At 35.2% G+C, this 14,673-nt stretch overlaps 1 protein-coding gene across 7 annotated transcripts in view; it reads right to left on the bottom strand.

Moving 5' to 3' along the window:
• Window positions 1–14,673, bottom strand: part of LOC136839394 (polycomb protein EED-like) — a 55,203-nt gene that overhangs the window by 13,665 nt on the left and 26,865 nt on the right. For all 7 annotated transcript variants that reach the window (XM_067105382.1, XM_067105379.1, XM_067105383.1 and 4 more), the window contains 3 exons: window positions 4,650–4,813; window positions 2,701–2,940; window positions 131–283 (listed from right to left, as the gene is read on the bottom strand). In XM_067105382.1, coding sequence (XP_066961483.1) covers window positions 131–283; window positions 2,701–2,940; window positions 4,650–4,813 — 557 coding nt within the window. The remainder of the gene's footprint in view (window positions 1–130; window positions 284–2,700; window positions 2,941–4,649; window positions 4,814–14,673) is intronic.

Here is a 14,673-nt window from a genome sequence, read left to right as displayed (position 1 = left end):
CTTACACTATAAAAATACTCCTGAATTTTAATGAAGATTCAGTTTGTAGTACAAACAATTGGAAAACAAATTTTTTCAGGTTGTACAAAAACTATTGTTTCAAAAAAAAAAAAAAAAATTAAATACTTACCTTTTGCCAAAAATCTAATGCAAACCTCATGAACCAAATTTCACATTCCTTGTAGTCAAACTTGTGAATTATGGTCACATTTGTATCATTATGTTTAAGTTCTGTCTGATTCAAAAGTCCTGGTTTCCAACATACAATTGTGTTTTCACAACTCTGCAAGTAATGAGCTTCATTAGTAACCTTCAAAAACTTTTATATAACATTAATAAAAAAATTATGACTATCAAAAAAAATTTTTTTTACTGATCTTAATTAACACAATAAACATGTGCCAAATATACAGTATTTGAGTTGAAAATAACGATGAATTATTAACCCTTTAACGCCGAAGCCCTATTTACAAAAACGTCTCCCGTATGCCGGCGGCGTTCGGTGAGTTAGCGCTGAAGCGGAAAAAAAGTTTCTTAAAAAATCACAGCATGCTTAGTTTTTAAGATTAAGAGTTCATTTTTGGCTCATTTTTTTTGTCATTGCCTGAAGTTTAGTATGCAACCATCAGAAATGAAAAAAAATATCATTATCATATATAAATATTGGAATATATGATAGCGAAAAAAAAAACTCATATAATTGTATACAAATCGCACTGTAAGCAAAACGGTTAAAGCTAATGACTTAATTTTTTTTAGTTGTATTGTACACTAAATTGCGATGATTTTGGTATATAACAAATTTTAAAACGATCAAAGCAACACAGAGAAAATATTATCACAAAATGATGCATGAATTAAACGCAGCAGACGTAAAAAATTTTTTTTTTTTTTTAAATTCACCATAAATCAAAATATTGTGCTAGAGACTTCCCGTTTGTTGAAAAATGAAGCTAATTGATTGAATATTACTAGACTGTAAGTGTTTTAGCTTACAATTGCAATTTTCGACCATTTTGTCGAGTTAAAGTTGACCGAAAGTCAAATTTTTCTATTTATCGTGATTTATATGAAAATATTTCAAAACTGATAAAAGCTACAACCACGAGTTATTTTATTTTGTATTGTAAATGAAATTACGCACATTTTCATATATAAAACTTTATGTATCGACTAATATAAAACGGTGCAAATATTACGACAACGAGACGAAAGAATTTCTGAGATGTTCGGCCGAGTTACAGCGCAGACGTAAGGAAAATGTTTTTTTTTTAAATTCACCATAAATCGAAATATTGTGCTAGAGACTTCCAATTTATTGCAAAATGAAGGTAAACGATTGAATATTACTAGAATGTAAGAGTTTTAGCTTACCATTGCGTTTTTTTACCATTTCGGTCGAGTTAAAGTTGACTGAAGGTTGAAATTTTGGCAGTTATCGTGATTTATGTGAAAATATTTCAAAACTGATAAAAGCTACAACCATGAGCTAATTTCTGTTGTATTCTACATGAAATTGCACACATTTTCATATATAAAAGTTTATGTAACGACTAATGTAAAACGATGCAAACATTACGACAACATGACGAAAGAATTTCTGAGATGTTCGGCCGAGTTACCGCACACAGACGTAAGGAAAAAAATTTTTTTTTTCAGAAATTCACCATAAATCGAAATATTGTGCTAGAGACTTCCAGTTTGTTGCAAAATGAAGGTACATGATTGAATATTACTAGAATGTAAGAGTTTTAGCTTATAATTGCGTTTTTACCATTTCGGTCGAGTTAAAGTTGACGAAGGTTGAAATTTTGGCAGTTATCGTGATTTATATGAAAATATTTCAAAACTGATAAAGCTACAACCATGAGTTATTTTCTGTTGTATTGTACATGAAATTGCGCACATTTCCATATATAAAACTTTATGTAACGACTAATATAAAACAGTGCAAACATTACGACAACGTGATTTAAAGAATTTCTGGCGCGGACTTAAGGAAAAAGTATTTTCAAAAATTCACCATAAATCGAAATATTGTGCTAGAGACTTCCAATTGGTTGCAAAATGAAGGTAAATGATTGAATATTACTAGAATGTAAGAGTTTTAGCTTACAATTGCGTTTTTACCATTTCGGTCGAGTCAAAGTTGACCGAAGGTTGAAATTTTGGCAGTTATCGTGATTTATATGAAAATATTTCAAAACTAATAAAAGCTACAACTATGAGTTATTTTCTGTTGTATTGTACATGAAATTGCGCACATTTTCATATATAAAACTTTATGTAACGGCTAATATAGAACAGTGCAAAAATTACGACAAAATGACGAAAGAATTTCTGAAATTTTCGCCAAGTTACCGACATGGGCGTAAGAAAAAGTTTTTTTCAAAATTCACCATAAATCGAAATATTGTGCTCGAGACTTTCAATTTGTTGCAAAATGAAGGTACATGATTGAATATTACTAGAATGTAAGAGTTTTAGCTTACAATTGCATTTTTCTACCATTTCGGTCGAGTCAAAGTTGACCGAAGGTTGAAATTTTTTGTAGTCGTTTGCTACGTCCACTCGGCATTCAACAGACAATTTTAGTCAACGTTTGCTACGTCCAACAGGCGTTTAAGGGTTAACAAAACTTCTATATCACTTATACAGCAACAACTGTCTCTGTAATTATAAACTTCAAAAACTACTTGCCTTTGAGAGAATAAATCTGCCAAGCCAACGAACGCAATCTACATAGTTTCGATGGATATCTCTTGTTGAAAAATCTGGAAAGTTCTGTTGTAAGGTTGGAAATGGACGCACAGATCGACTAGGATTAAAGGTATAGGATTGTGAAATGGTTGATGACATAGCATCCGTTGTAAGTTTCCAAATTTTTAGGGAATGATCCATGCCACATGATGCTATGCAGGTGCCCTCAATGTCAATATCCTATAGAATGAGAGCAAAACATTTTTTTATAGAAAAACCAAAATATATTGGAAAAAAAAAAATATATATATATATATTTTTCTTTTCCCATATATGAAATCTTGGTTGCAGTGTTCACCAAAAATCTTCCAAACTACATATTCAGCTACAGTATTATAGATTTCCTAAACCAAGTCCTTTATTGAATTTCAACCGTCTCATTACAATTGGAAATCCGTTTCCAAAACATTTCACCAACACTAAATTACAGGCTGCTAAATTATTGGTGGCCTATGCATGTCAACTACCTGAATTCAGGTTAAAGATGTATTCTGTGTCCTATCAAAAGTTCTGTATACAATGAACACTCTCAACTAATGCCACGATTTACAATATACAACATTACACTAAATGAAGTGGGAAGAGATTACTAGACTACTGGATTTGTACTGAACAAACTCTAAAAATTCTTGGTGTGTGTGTTATGCAGTGAATTTAAAAAAATATTTCTACAGTGAATAAGTATGAAATTCACTGATCGGGATTATGAGAGAGAGAGAGAGAGAGACGATGTTTATAATTTAAAATGATGAGCCATGAGACCAAGTAAATTGAAGTGTAACCACAACAAACCTCCAAGATGTGGGAAAGGAAGGAGGAGCTAGAAGAATAACTATAAATGAAAAGGTCAGCAAAATTGACCTGATTTGACCTTGCCAAAAGTGGGAGTTGAAATTGAACCATTAAGGATAGAGTAGACTTCCTCAAAGAGGCGGAGTTTTATTCAACATAGGTCCAGAGTTCATTCTGATCACTTTTTAGTTAGAGTTAACTAGAACCCCATTTGGGTAGGGTCTGTGTCGCTCTCCTCTCTGACATCAAGAAATTTCTAAGTCCAGTGTGGCTGGCCGTGTGAAATAGTTTAGTGTTAAGAATAAATAAGAAAAACCGTGCCCGGCGAATCACTTAACCCCCTCCTGAAAAAGAGAAAGCATTAATAGACAATTTCAACCTAACTTACCAAGTCCCCTGCGTTACTATCAAGTGAAAGTCAACAGACAGAAACGGAGTCATTCATATGTGGTGCACACGCAATAACAAATAAAAAAGTGCACCGCATAACATGTGTACAGTACATTATTACTATTAATAAATTTCCTTCAAACCACTGAGTTGACACTTAACTCTCAAAGGCTGGCCCAAAACATATGTTGCCAATGAACTAATGATGCATAAAGCCTTAAAAGTAATGATGCATGAAAAATAAGGCTTGTACTGAATTTTTATTATTCAGAAGTTTACCCACTACTTTACTCTAACAAGGCAAATGAAGACCTTGAACAAATGTGACTAAAAACACTATATGGATGGCTTTGAGATCATATGGCAAATGAGGTATCTTAGGAAGATGTGTTCGGCGGCTTAAAAATAGATACATCTGAAAGACAGGTGGTCTAGACATGTGATGAGAAAGTACAGAAATTAGAAAAATAGTAGAGTAGTAGATAGGAAACCTGCAGGATGGACACCAGTCGAAGCCCTACTTGAAAACTATGTTTGATGATAGAACTCATTTCATATCAAATCCCCAGAAATGGACAATAAAGAATAAAAATGTTAATGATCTCAATCTAAAGACAGAATATAGTTTTGTGAAAAATTGATAATAAAATCCTGAAGCAGAAGTAACTATCTAAAAAGTATATTCTGAAAATGTTGTTAATACTTACAGCACTTAAAACTTCATCTCTGTGAGCTTCCACTCCACCAAAAGTAGCCACAAGGATATCTGTCCTAATATTCCACATCCTTAGGGCGTGGTCTTTACTCACAGACAATAGGAGGTTTGGATCGCGAGGATGAAATTTAAGTTCATTTATAGCATTTCCATGGCCTTGTTTAAAAACAAATAAATAGAAATAATTTAAGTATACAGTATTATTAGCTACAATAAAAAAGGATATAAAACCATTAATACAACAAGATTAGGCACACAACAGATAACAGATTATAGTTTTAAAACAAGTTTTTCCAAACAAACCCATTAATCATAAACAGTAAGCTACGTGTATACTTATTCTGGATTCAGAGCAGACAGAAGTATTCTCTCCATGCAATAATATCTGGATGCTCAGGTATGCTTCAATCACCTTCTCACTTTTCATATGAACTTTATGTGAGGCAGCAATTGGAGGGGGCTATAAGGAATGCACTCGCTGTATGATTACTAGGTCTTTTATGAGAAAAACCAGTTATTTAAAAAGTTGATTTTATCATGACCTTACATATCATGTACTTTTTTTTACCCTAATTGCTATTTAGGTGGATGGGCAATTTGCTGAAGGAACGATTGTTTTTGGAAGCCTATGGGAGCCAGTAGAGCACTTTGAGGCTAATGAGTCAGAAACAAAGTCTCTTGTAACACAACATTTGAACAAAGTAAGATCAAAACTAAGATGTGTAAAGCAAGGAACATGAATCAGGCAGTCTTGTAAATTTGGGAAAAAAAAAAAAGTAAACTTGGAAATCTGCATCTCTTGCAGTGCCATGAATGAGAGATGAATATAGTCAAGATGATGATGATAAATCACCAAGGTAAAACATTACCCACAATGACTACCAGTTTACAAGTCCAAACATTTATGAGAAATTTCACTTATAAAAAGGCCACACTACTATTGGTTTTCAAAATCACCTATCTTAATCAACAGGAGACCTTTTTCTCCATAGGGTGCTTCTTTCTTTGACCAGTGAAAACGAAGTGTCTTGAGGTGGTGCCCATGATATCTCAGGTCCATTGCAGGTACTGGAGCTTCTACAGTACCTCCCTGAAGAGGCAGAATAGGGAGAAAGGAATTAGCCCTTACAGGCCGGGCTAAAATATACTGTACTATATTAAGCACACCCCTAGACCAGGCAAACTTTAAGGTTGATCAATTTAAGAAAAAAGACATCATTGGAAAGAGGAAGATATAAAAATGCACGTGGTATAAGGAAAAAAATTCTAAAAAATTTTCTGTACCTTCCACGGGAAATTGAAAATGAATATTTCCAACCCTGTGCAGGGCCTCTTTTCCAAGACAGTTGTAAAAATATGATAATTTTACCAAGTTATTACATGTTTTTTTCTGATATTATAACTCACACCATATCATAACAGATAAGAACTAAAATCAATAACAAATTCTGAATATATTTATGGTAAAATGTTTACATGATGTACTGAGATGGGGAAATGCAAAACCTTTTTGTGAGGTATACATTTTTTATTTTATTTCTTTGCACTTTAATTTGCAAAATTACAATTATAGCTGACATCCTACCATAAAAGATAAGAACTTAAACCAACAGCAATCCCTGGGTATATTTATGAGCAAATATATAAAAAGACATCCTGGGATAGGGAGGTGGAGTACATTTCCCCATGAAATCTCAAGTCACACTGATCCACCTTTGTCCTTTATTGAGCTACTAGAGTTGCTGTAAGAGTTGCCATAAGTCATTTATGGCTAACTGAAATAATATGAATATTTGCCCACAAAATTTGTTCAAATTGTATGGCACGAAATATTGATTCTCACTTGATGCAGTCCACTCCCCAATCTAGAGCTATTATGCCTCACATGAGCATGCCCATCCAGTAAGTTAAAATCAAGGTCATTTCAAGGAGTGACATAATGTCTATCCTTTAGGATGTTGGGTGGTTGAGCAGAGTTAGAAAAAAAAAAAAAGGGGTAGGACTTGCAGAGTGGTTCAGGTTCACTATGAACAGATCTACCTACTGTGAGCCCCATAGACGACTTACAGCCTTGAGGATAACAGAGCTCAGTGACCTGTCCAAATGCACGATCTGTCTTCCCATGCAGAGACTGCTGGTTATCACATTGTGCCTACATGGTACAAAACTTAACACCATGCTGACCATGTTTGATACCACCCACATGAAGAACTTTTCCATCACCTGACAGTGTAGGATTGTGTTCTTGTGTCACTATCATCAGTCATCACACCTGTTCTTCCTGCTAAGAACTGAGTGAATGCTTGGAGGTTTTGGAGAGGCCCTTTAACTCATGGAAGTTGATGTGCTTTCTCTGTACTGCGGCGTGCAAGATTCTTTTGCTTTATGAACCAGGTGTGGACTGCTGACTCTTGACCCTAACCACCCATAAATATCAATATCTCTGGGGAGAGAAGAACCAATATAACTCCTACTATAGCCGATTCACATTAGGTAGATTCTTGGGCCTACGAGACGTTTGTTTGGCGGGCTCTGATTGGCTGGTACCGGGAGGTATGCAGCTCGCTCACAGTCTCATTTTAACGTCTGTAGCTCAGAAAACTTGCAATATGTTTACATTTCTTCACTTATCTCACGTTTTACACAAGATAGGAAAGTTTTGGTCATACCATACGATTTGGTATTAATTGTACAACTAAATCATGATTTCCTGAAATCAGTAAGATAAAACACAAAGGAATTACGAGTAAAAGTGAAGAGAGAAGCATTTCATTCTTTATACCTGTTTTTACATATTGTCAGATTTTGCATCATTCATGCGATCAAGATAAAATAAAACTAGTGTTTTCATACAATAAATTCACCCTGAATACGCTGGAGCTTTCAGATTTTAGATGCGTGTGATATGTGAAGAGAAAATGAAGAATATTTCGTATTATGTTGCATCCGTACTTGACTCAGTTTGGCAGTAGTGCCGAGAGAGAGATGGTGACCTGCAAACAGCGAGAGCTTTGCCAATTAGCGATATGAGAAGTTTGCAGTATTGACAGTATTTACCGTATTATTATGTCATTACATTTTCTGTACATAAACACATAGAATTCACATTATGAATGTCGAACTTTTTCCCTCCAATGTCATATATGTCCATATGTCTGGACATATCTGATAAGAAAAAATGAATAATTATATGGATGCATCTGGATATGTTGACTTGAATTTAGTCTAGATGAGGAATTTGCATACTGTAGGCTACATGATAAATAACATGCTAAATAATTATGAGTTCATTATTATGGTCGCTTGCTTCTCTGGTCAATAACACTAAAAGCTGATGGTTTTTATATGTTCATTCAATGAACGAAAATACATCTTTTTATTTCTTACCATAAAATCTACTGGCGATGTAACGAATATAAAATTCTGTCTTTTTCAGAATTTGTTGGAGCTGCTCTTACACCAGAACGTTTATTCCTCTATATACATGTTATATTTGATCACTGTGCAGGCCTGTTATTTATCATGTAGCCTACAGTATGCAAATTTCTCACCTAGCCCAAATTGAAGCCAGCACATCCAGATGCATCCATATAATTATTCATCTTTTCTTATCAGATATGTCCAGACATACGGACATATAAGATATTGGAGTGAAAAAGTTCGACATTCATCATGGGAATTCTATGCCTTTATTTACAGAAAATGTAATGACATAACCATACGGTAAATATTGTCGAAACTGTTAACTTCTCATATTGCTAATTGGCAACTGTCAACGGCGCCTCGGCTTTGCAGATCACCGTCTCTCGGTTTCTACTGCCAAACTGAGTCAAGAACGGATGCAATATAATAAGACATATTCTTCATTTTCTCTTCACATATCACACACATCTAAAATCTGAAAGCACCAGGATATTCAAGATGAATTTGTTGTATGAAAACACAAGTTTTATTTTATCTTGATCGCATGAATAATGCAAAATCCGACGATATGTAAAAACAGGTATAAAGAATGAAATGCTTCTCTCTTTACTTTTACTCTTGTAATTCCTTTGTGTTTTATCTTACTGATTTAAGGAAATCATGATTAAGTTGTACAATTAATACCGAATCCTATGGTATGACCAAAACTTTCCTATCTTGTGTAAAACGTGAGATAAATGATGAAATAATGTGAGATAAATGAAGAAATATAAACATATTTCAAGTTTTCTGAGCTACAGACCTCAAAATGAAAGTGAGCGAGCTGCATACCTCCCAGTACCAGCCAATCAGAGGCCGCCAAACAAACTTCTCGTAGGCCAAAGAATTTACCTTAAGTGAATCGGCTATAGCAGATGACATTAGTCCTGCCTCCAGTGAAGATCCTTCACAATATCCTCAAAGGCTATGACATGGTAGTCTTCAGACAGAGCTACTACTGACCACAGCTGTTAGAGTTGCAGCAACTGTGAAGAACCAGTTTCTGCAGTGAACAAGGTGCATGATAAGGAATTACCTTTAAATGAAAACAAGATACAGGCTATGCCACTCTAATGGACCAAGGATAACAACTGATTCTGTCTAGTCAGGCAATCTATTTCCATTTTTGTGTAAATGACCATCCCCTGGTACATAGCTCTCACTGAAAGGACTAAATTTGACTTCTCCCAACTGATGGTCTGTGGGTCTGGAAAACTTGAAGCAAAATGTTAAAATTCTACCACTGCTCCTGTCAACACCAGTCATTGAAATATCTTCAGTCTTTCTTATACAGATCTGATGCACCCAAACTGCTACTGGTGCCGTGGTTCAGGTGGAGACTTGCAAAGTAGTTGTCAGGGTGAAACAAAACTCAAGAGCTGTATTACCTTACCTTCTCACAAGTGAAAGCATTTCCCTGATACAAAGTGTACTTCCAAGGATGTGGAAATACACTTGTGGGCCAAGGATGTTATAGAGACTACAGTACTCATATCTGAAAGATTTGTGGCACAAACTTTAGTAGACCAATTTCAATAATCAGACTCCATTCTCTTGTTGCATTCTTTACATTAAAAAACTCTAAAACATCAAACTCGCCTTCCTAATCAAGCCTCAATCCTTCAGAGTCACTGCTATATATCCCCAAGTTTACTGGCTAAGACATGTTTGTCTCCGGAAAGGGGAATCAAGAAGCAACTCTGATGGCATCTACCTATGGTTCCATTAAGATTTCCAGTCTGAAAACAAGACCCCAGCAAGAGCTGTGAATGGGAGAAATACCATCCTCAATTCCTCCTAACTCCAACACCAGGAAACTTCACTGTAAGTCATCCCCCTTTCCCGGATTGAAAGGGCAAATAATGCTCATAAGCTCAGCCAACAACTGAAGCTTCTTCATCTCTGGGGATTACAGGAACCAAATTAATCTTTAGGGATGATGACTGTATTCTCTTCTTGATAAAGCTACAAAAAGATGAGATGGGGAAGATAAGTGACTTGAACTTCATTGCTAAGGAATGAGACCATCCCTGAAGTAAAAAGCTAGTTGACTACTTATCCAAGGATAGTGACCCATGGCAAGGATGAAAGGGTCAGATGAAAAGATGCTTTCCCTTGCGTCAGAAGACCAACTTCAGTAGCTAATGATCGTCAAGTACTTCTCAGGTGCAGAACAGAATTTTTTCTTGTCTACTATCCCAAGCATTCTAAAAAAAATTATCCTGGTTGTCTGATACACTTTCAAAATTAATAAAACAAACTGATATAAAACAAGCTCTGCAAAGTTTAGAAAAGAAGCTAAACAAGGATATAATGGAGACTATGTATCAGACATCTCCAACAATACTCCTCTATAAAAAGTATGGCAAAAATTCAGGAACAATAAATAACATTTGCCACATCACCAAGACATACTATATTAAAAAAAAATGGAAAAGTTCTTTACCCCCAAAAATAAACAAGATATTTCAATAGAAAATTTAGTATCGAAGAATTAGATTATGCCTTTTTAAGTCTAGTAAATCTGCTCTTAGGAGAGATAAAATTTATTTTGGAATTAACGAACATTAAGCACCATAAGTTAAATCACATTTTACAATTTTATAATTAATTTGTGGCTCAAATTTATTTCCTGAAGAATGGCGTAAGTGCCATAATTAAAACCCACATTCAAGCCAAGAACAGACCCAAGTAATTTAAACAATTACAGACTAATTACCCTAACATGTTGCTTATGCAAACTGTTTGGGCAAAGGTTAAATGCATGACTTATTAGGCACATAAATAAACAAGTAAAAAATGCATTGTAAAGTTTCTTCGGTGTAATCAAGTTTTCTGTACAGCATATAATGTTGTATGAAACTTTTAGCCACGGCCCATGAAACTCAGCCACAGTCCGGTGGTGGCCTCAGCCACAGCCAATGAAACTCAGCCATGACCCGTTGGTGGCCTGTGTTGTTGGTACCTATAGCTGTGCCAGAAGTGCGATTATGGCTAGCTTTAACCTAAAATAAAATCAAAACTACTGAGGCTAGAGGGCTGCAATTTGGCATGTTTGATGATTGGAGGGTGGATGATCTACATAACAGTTTGCAGCCCTCTGGTCTCAGTAGTTTTTAGGATCTGAGGGTGGACAGAAAAAGTGCAGACAGACTAGACTAAGCCATCTCAATAGTTTTCTTTTACAGACAACTAAAATGAGGTGGTCCCCTGTATCGCAGAAGAATAGGTCCACCATAGTTTTCGCTGTCCATCTAGAAGATCACATCCACAAAGGATCTGAATGCAATCAAATCACAAAAACTATTTCCTTTGCTATAGAGAAAGCTTTTGATACCTCATGGAGATACTAGATATTAAAATCATTACACAAATATACATTTGGTCACTTTCCAATTTTCATTGGAAACTTACCTAACAGACTAACATCTAAGTACAAACTGATGATACTTATTCAGACTTTCTCACTTGAGAAGGGAACTCTACATGAAAGTGTTCTTCATAGCATCTTTTTCACACCAGCAATAAATGACATCAAAATAATATTATTTACATGGACAATTTTGCCATATAGTACAGAGTTGAATATGAGACACACTGAACGTTATCATCAATAATGCTATAGTAAAAACAGACTCAACAGGCCTCATCAGTAGTTTTCAATTCTCCATAGAAAAAACAACAGTAGTGCTGGTTTATAAAAGTGTAGTGGAAAAAAGTGACGTGACTGACTTAAAAATCTGACATCATATACCCATTGGTCAAAGAGCAAAGTTCTTGAGACAAAATCTTTCACATACTAAACTGGAAGGCACATATAGCCCACATAATGGCCAAATGTAAAAATGCATTCAATTTTATTAAAAAACTATCTCAAATAAATTGGATACCTGACAGACCAACCTTGACATTGCTATAAAAAGCAACTGTTATGTCTATCATACACTATGGATGTCAGATGTACAGTTTAGGCTCTAACACAACTTTGCAAAGTTTAGATTTACAGTGAACCCCCCATATTCGCAGGGGATGCGTACCACATCCCCCCCGCGAATAGGTCAAATCCGCGAATGCTTAAAACCCCTCTAAAAACACTTAGAACTGCCCATTTTGATAGCTTAAACCAAGAAAAACCCTGTAAAAATGCTTATACCTGAGTATTTTAATAGTTTTATCACAAAAAGTGCATTTATTCATGAAAATTATATGAAAATACAGTAATTAGTGAATATTTCTCAGTGAAAAATACCGCGAATGGGCGAATTTTCTGCGAATGATGGCTAGATATGTTCCACAGAGAAACCCGCAAATGTGTGAGTCCGCGAACCATGAGAACGCGAATACGGGGGGTTTACTGTAGTTCATAAAAATGGACTCTGACTATGCAATGGAGCTTTTAAATCTTCCCCAAACTCTTCTATCCAAATCAAATGTGATGAACCACCTCTAACTCTTCATTGATATTTAGTAAAGTGTACTTAAGTAAAAATACAAGCAACATCAACAAAAGAACTCTTTGATCAAGGGGAGATATTTATAACCATCACTTGCCAGTATTTCCAATTAGAGCCTACAGACTGTTTGATTCAACAGATATGAATAAAAAATTTCCTGCAGTAATAAAACTACCTCTTCCATGAAGTATGCACGAGATATGAACTTTTACACTCTTGAAATATTCATCTAAAAACTATGCACATACCCAATAACATAAAAAACAATAAGCAGCAGAAAATGTAATACAAAGACCAACACTATGCAATATACAATGATGGGTACTAATCCCCATCAGGCCTGGGATTAGCAACCATATCTCCCAACAAAACATTAGTTTTCCTTACCCAGCAATGCTTATGTTTTCACAGCAAAATTGTGTTAGAGGATCAGCCACTAAAATTAGGGAAGATATGCCACCACAGAAATTTTTTTATTTTTAGTGACTAAAAAACATGTAAAATTACAACTTTCTGAAAGGCATGACGACTGAAGTTACATTACAAAAATAAATTTTCCCATGCCTAGAGTAAGTGGGATGTCAATTATTATTATTATTATATATATTAAAATAGTTTCACCAGACCACAGGGCTAGCCCAAAGGATGTTTTTATTTATATTTTTTTATATTTTGTAAATTATAATTTTTCAAAAACTTTATCACTGGATCAATTTCAAATGTCGAAGTTTGACAAAATTTCACTCATCGGTTTATTTCCAAAACTTGATGTTCGCTGCTGGTTATACTTTGGATAATCACACAATAAATGTTTGTTATCATTACTTTACATTTAGAGCATTCAGGAGCAGGGTTATGTGGATTATTCATTATACAGTATGTGTGTGTTAGAGAATGGCCTATTCAAAGGCATGTCAGAATTACTTGTGTACATCTCTCTTTTTGGTATGTTGACCTCCATATCATTTTGGTTTCCCCTCATCAGGGGTAGTGTTGCGAATTCCTTACCCTAACTTTCTGTCTACAGTTGAAGGTCCTCATTTTCGGTGGTCACCTTGGAAAGTACTCCCCTTTTACAAGGTCTGTTTCTGTGCCCAGTTTTCTCCTTACAGGCTTTTTTCGACAGGACCTCGCAATTTTGTCAGATCCTCTCTTTTTAAAAAAAGGGGGGGTACTGTTGTCATTGTGTCTGCTATTATGCAGAAAGTATTTTCTTAATACAAGCCTATTCAGGTTCAATCCTAAGCTCATGATCTTAGACGGTGACCACTTACATTATTTTCATTACATGAATTTAGAGGACCTTACTAATGTTCAAGGTAGAATTCTCCTAATTTTCAACGTCTCTATTTTAAGTCTTTACTAGCATAAGAATGATGTTTATTTCTCTGTTATTATTTCACCGGCTGACAGGGGACCCCGATCCAGAAAAAGGATTTTGACAAAGGAAAAATCTATTTCTGGGAGGGGCCCGATGTCACCCGATGACCCACCCCTATTTTTTTTTTTTTTTTTTTTTCTTCTCCCTCCCATGGTAAACATCATTCTAGTGGGGTGGGTGCTAACATGGAATGCGGCTAGTGTTGCCTTGTGTACAGTCCGCGAGTAGTGCATGGACTTGTATCGGCTCCTCTCTCGTTGGGACTTTTGACATTTTGAATCTTTATAGGGCAGGGTCCCGTGATTGTGAAAATCTCACCCTTTACCATATATGACTCCATTTCTTGGAGCTCGCTCTGGGGGTAGTAACCCCAGCTTTACATTTAGTTTTCTCTGGTATCTAGCAACGGAATTACCTAGAAATAAGTGCTGAATGGATTATTTCACCGGGTGACATGGGCCCCTCCCCAGAAATAGATTTTTCCTTTGTCAAAATCCTTTTATTTGTTTTACTTTATTATTTTCAAGTTCTTCATTTCATGTACTTTGACATTTTTTAATTTACTTATTTTCATATGTTACATAATCTTCAACTGCTTTATCAGCCTCTTCATTTTCTTTGATCCCTATATGCGCAGTTTTCCCGGTACTGTATTATATAACTTATGGAGTAATACCTTAATTTGCAGCACAATATATTTTTTGATTGGTAACTTTGAG

Source organism: Macrobrachium rosenbergii, chromosome 6 (assembly GCF_040412425.1).
Source record: "Macrobrachium rosenbergii isolate ZJJX-2024 chromosome 6, ASM4041242v1, whole genome shotgun sequence".
Lineage (NCBI taxonomy): Eukaryota > Metazoa > Arthropoda > Malacostraca > Decapoda > Palaemonidae > Macrobrachium > Macrobrachium rosenbergii.
This window is presented reverse-complemented; position numbering and strand designations above follow the sequence as displayed.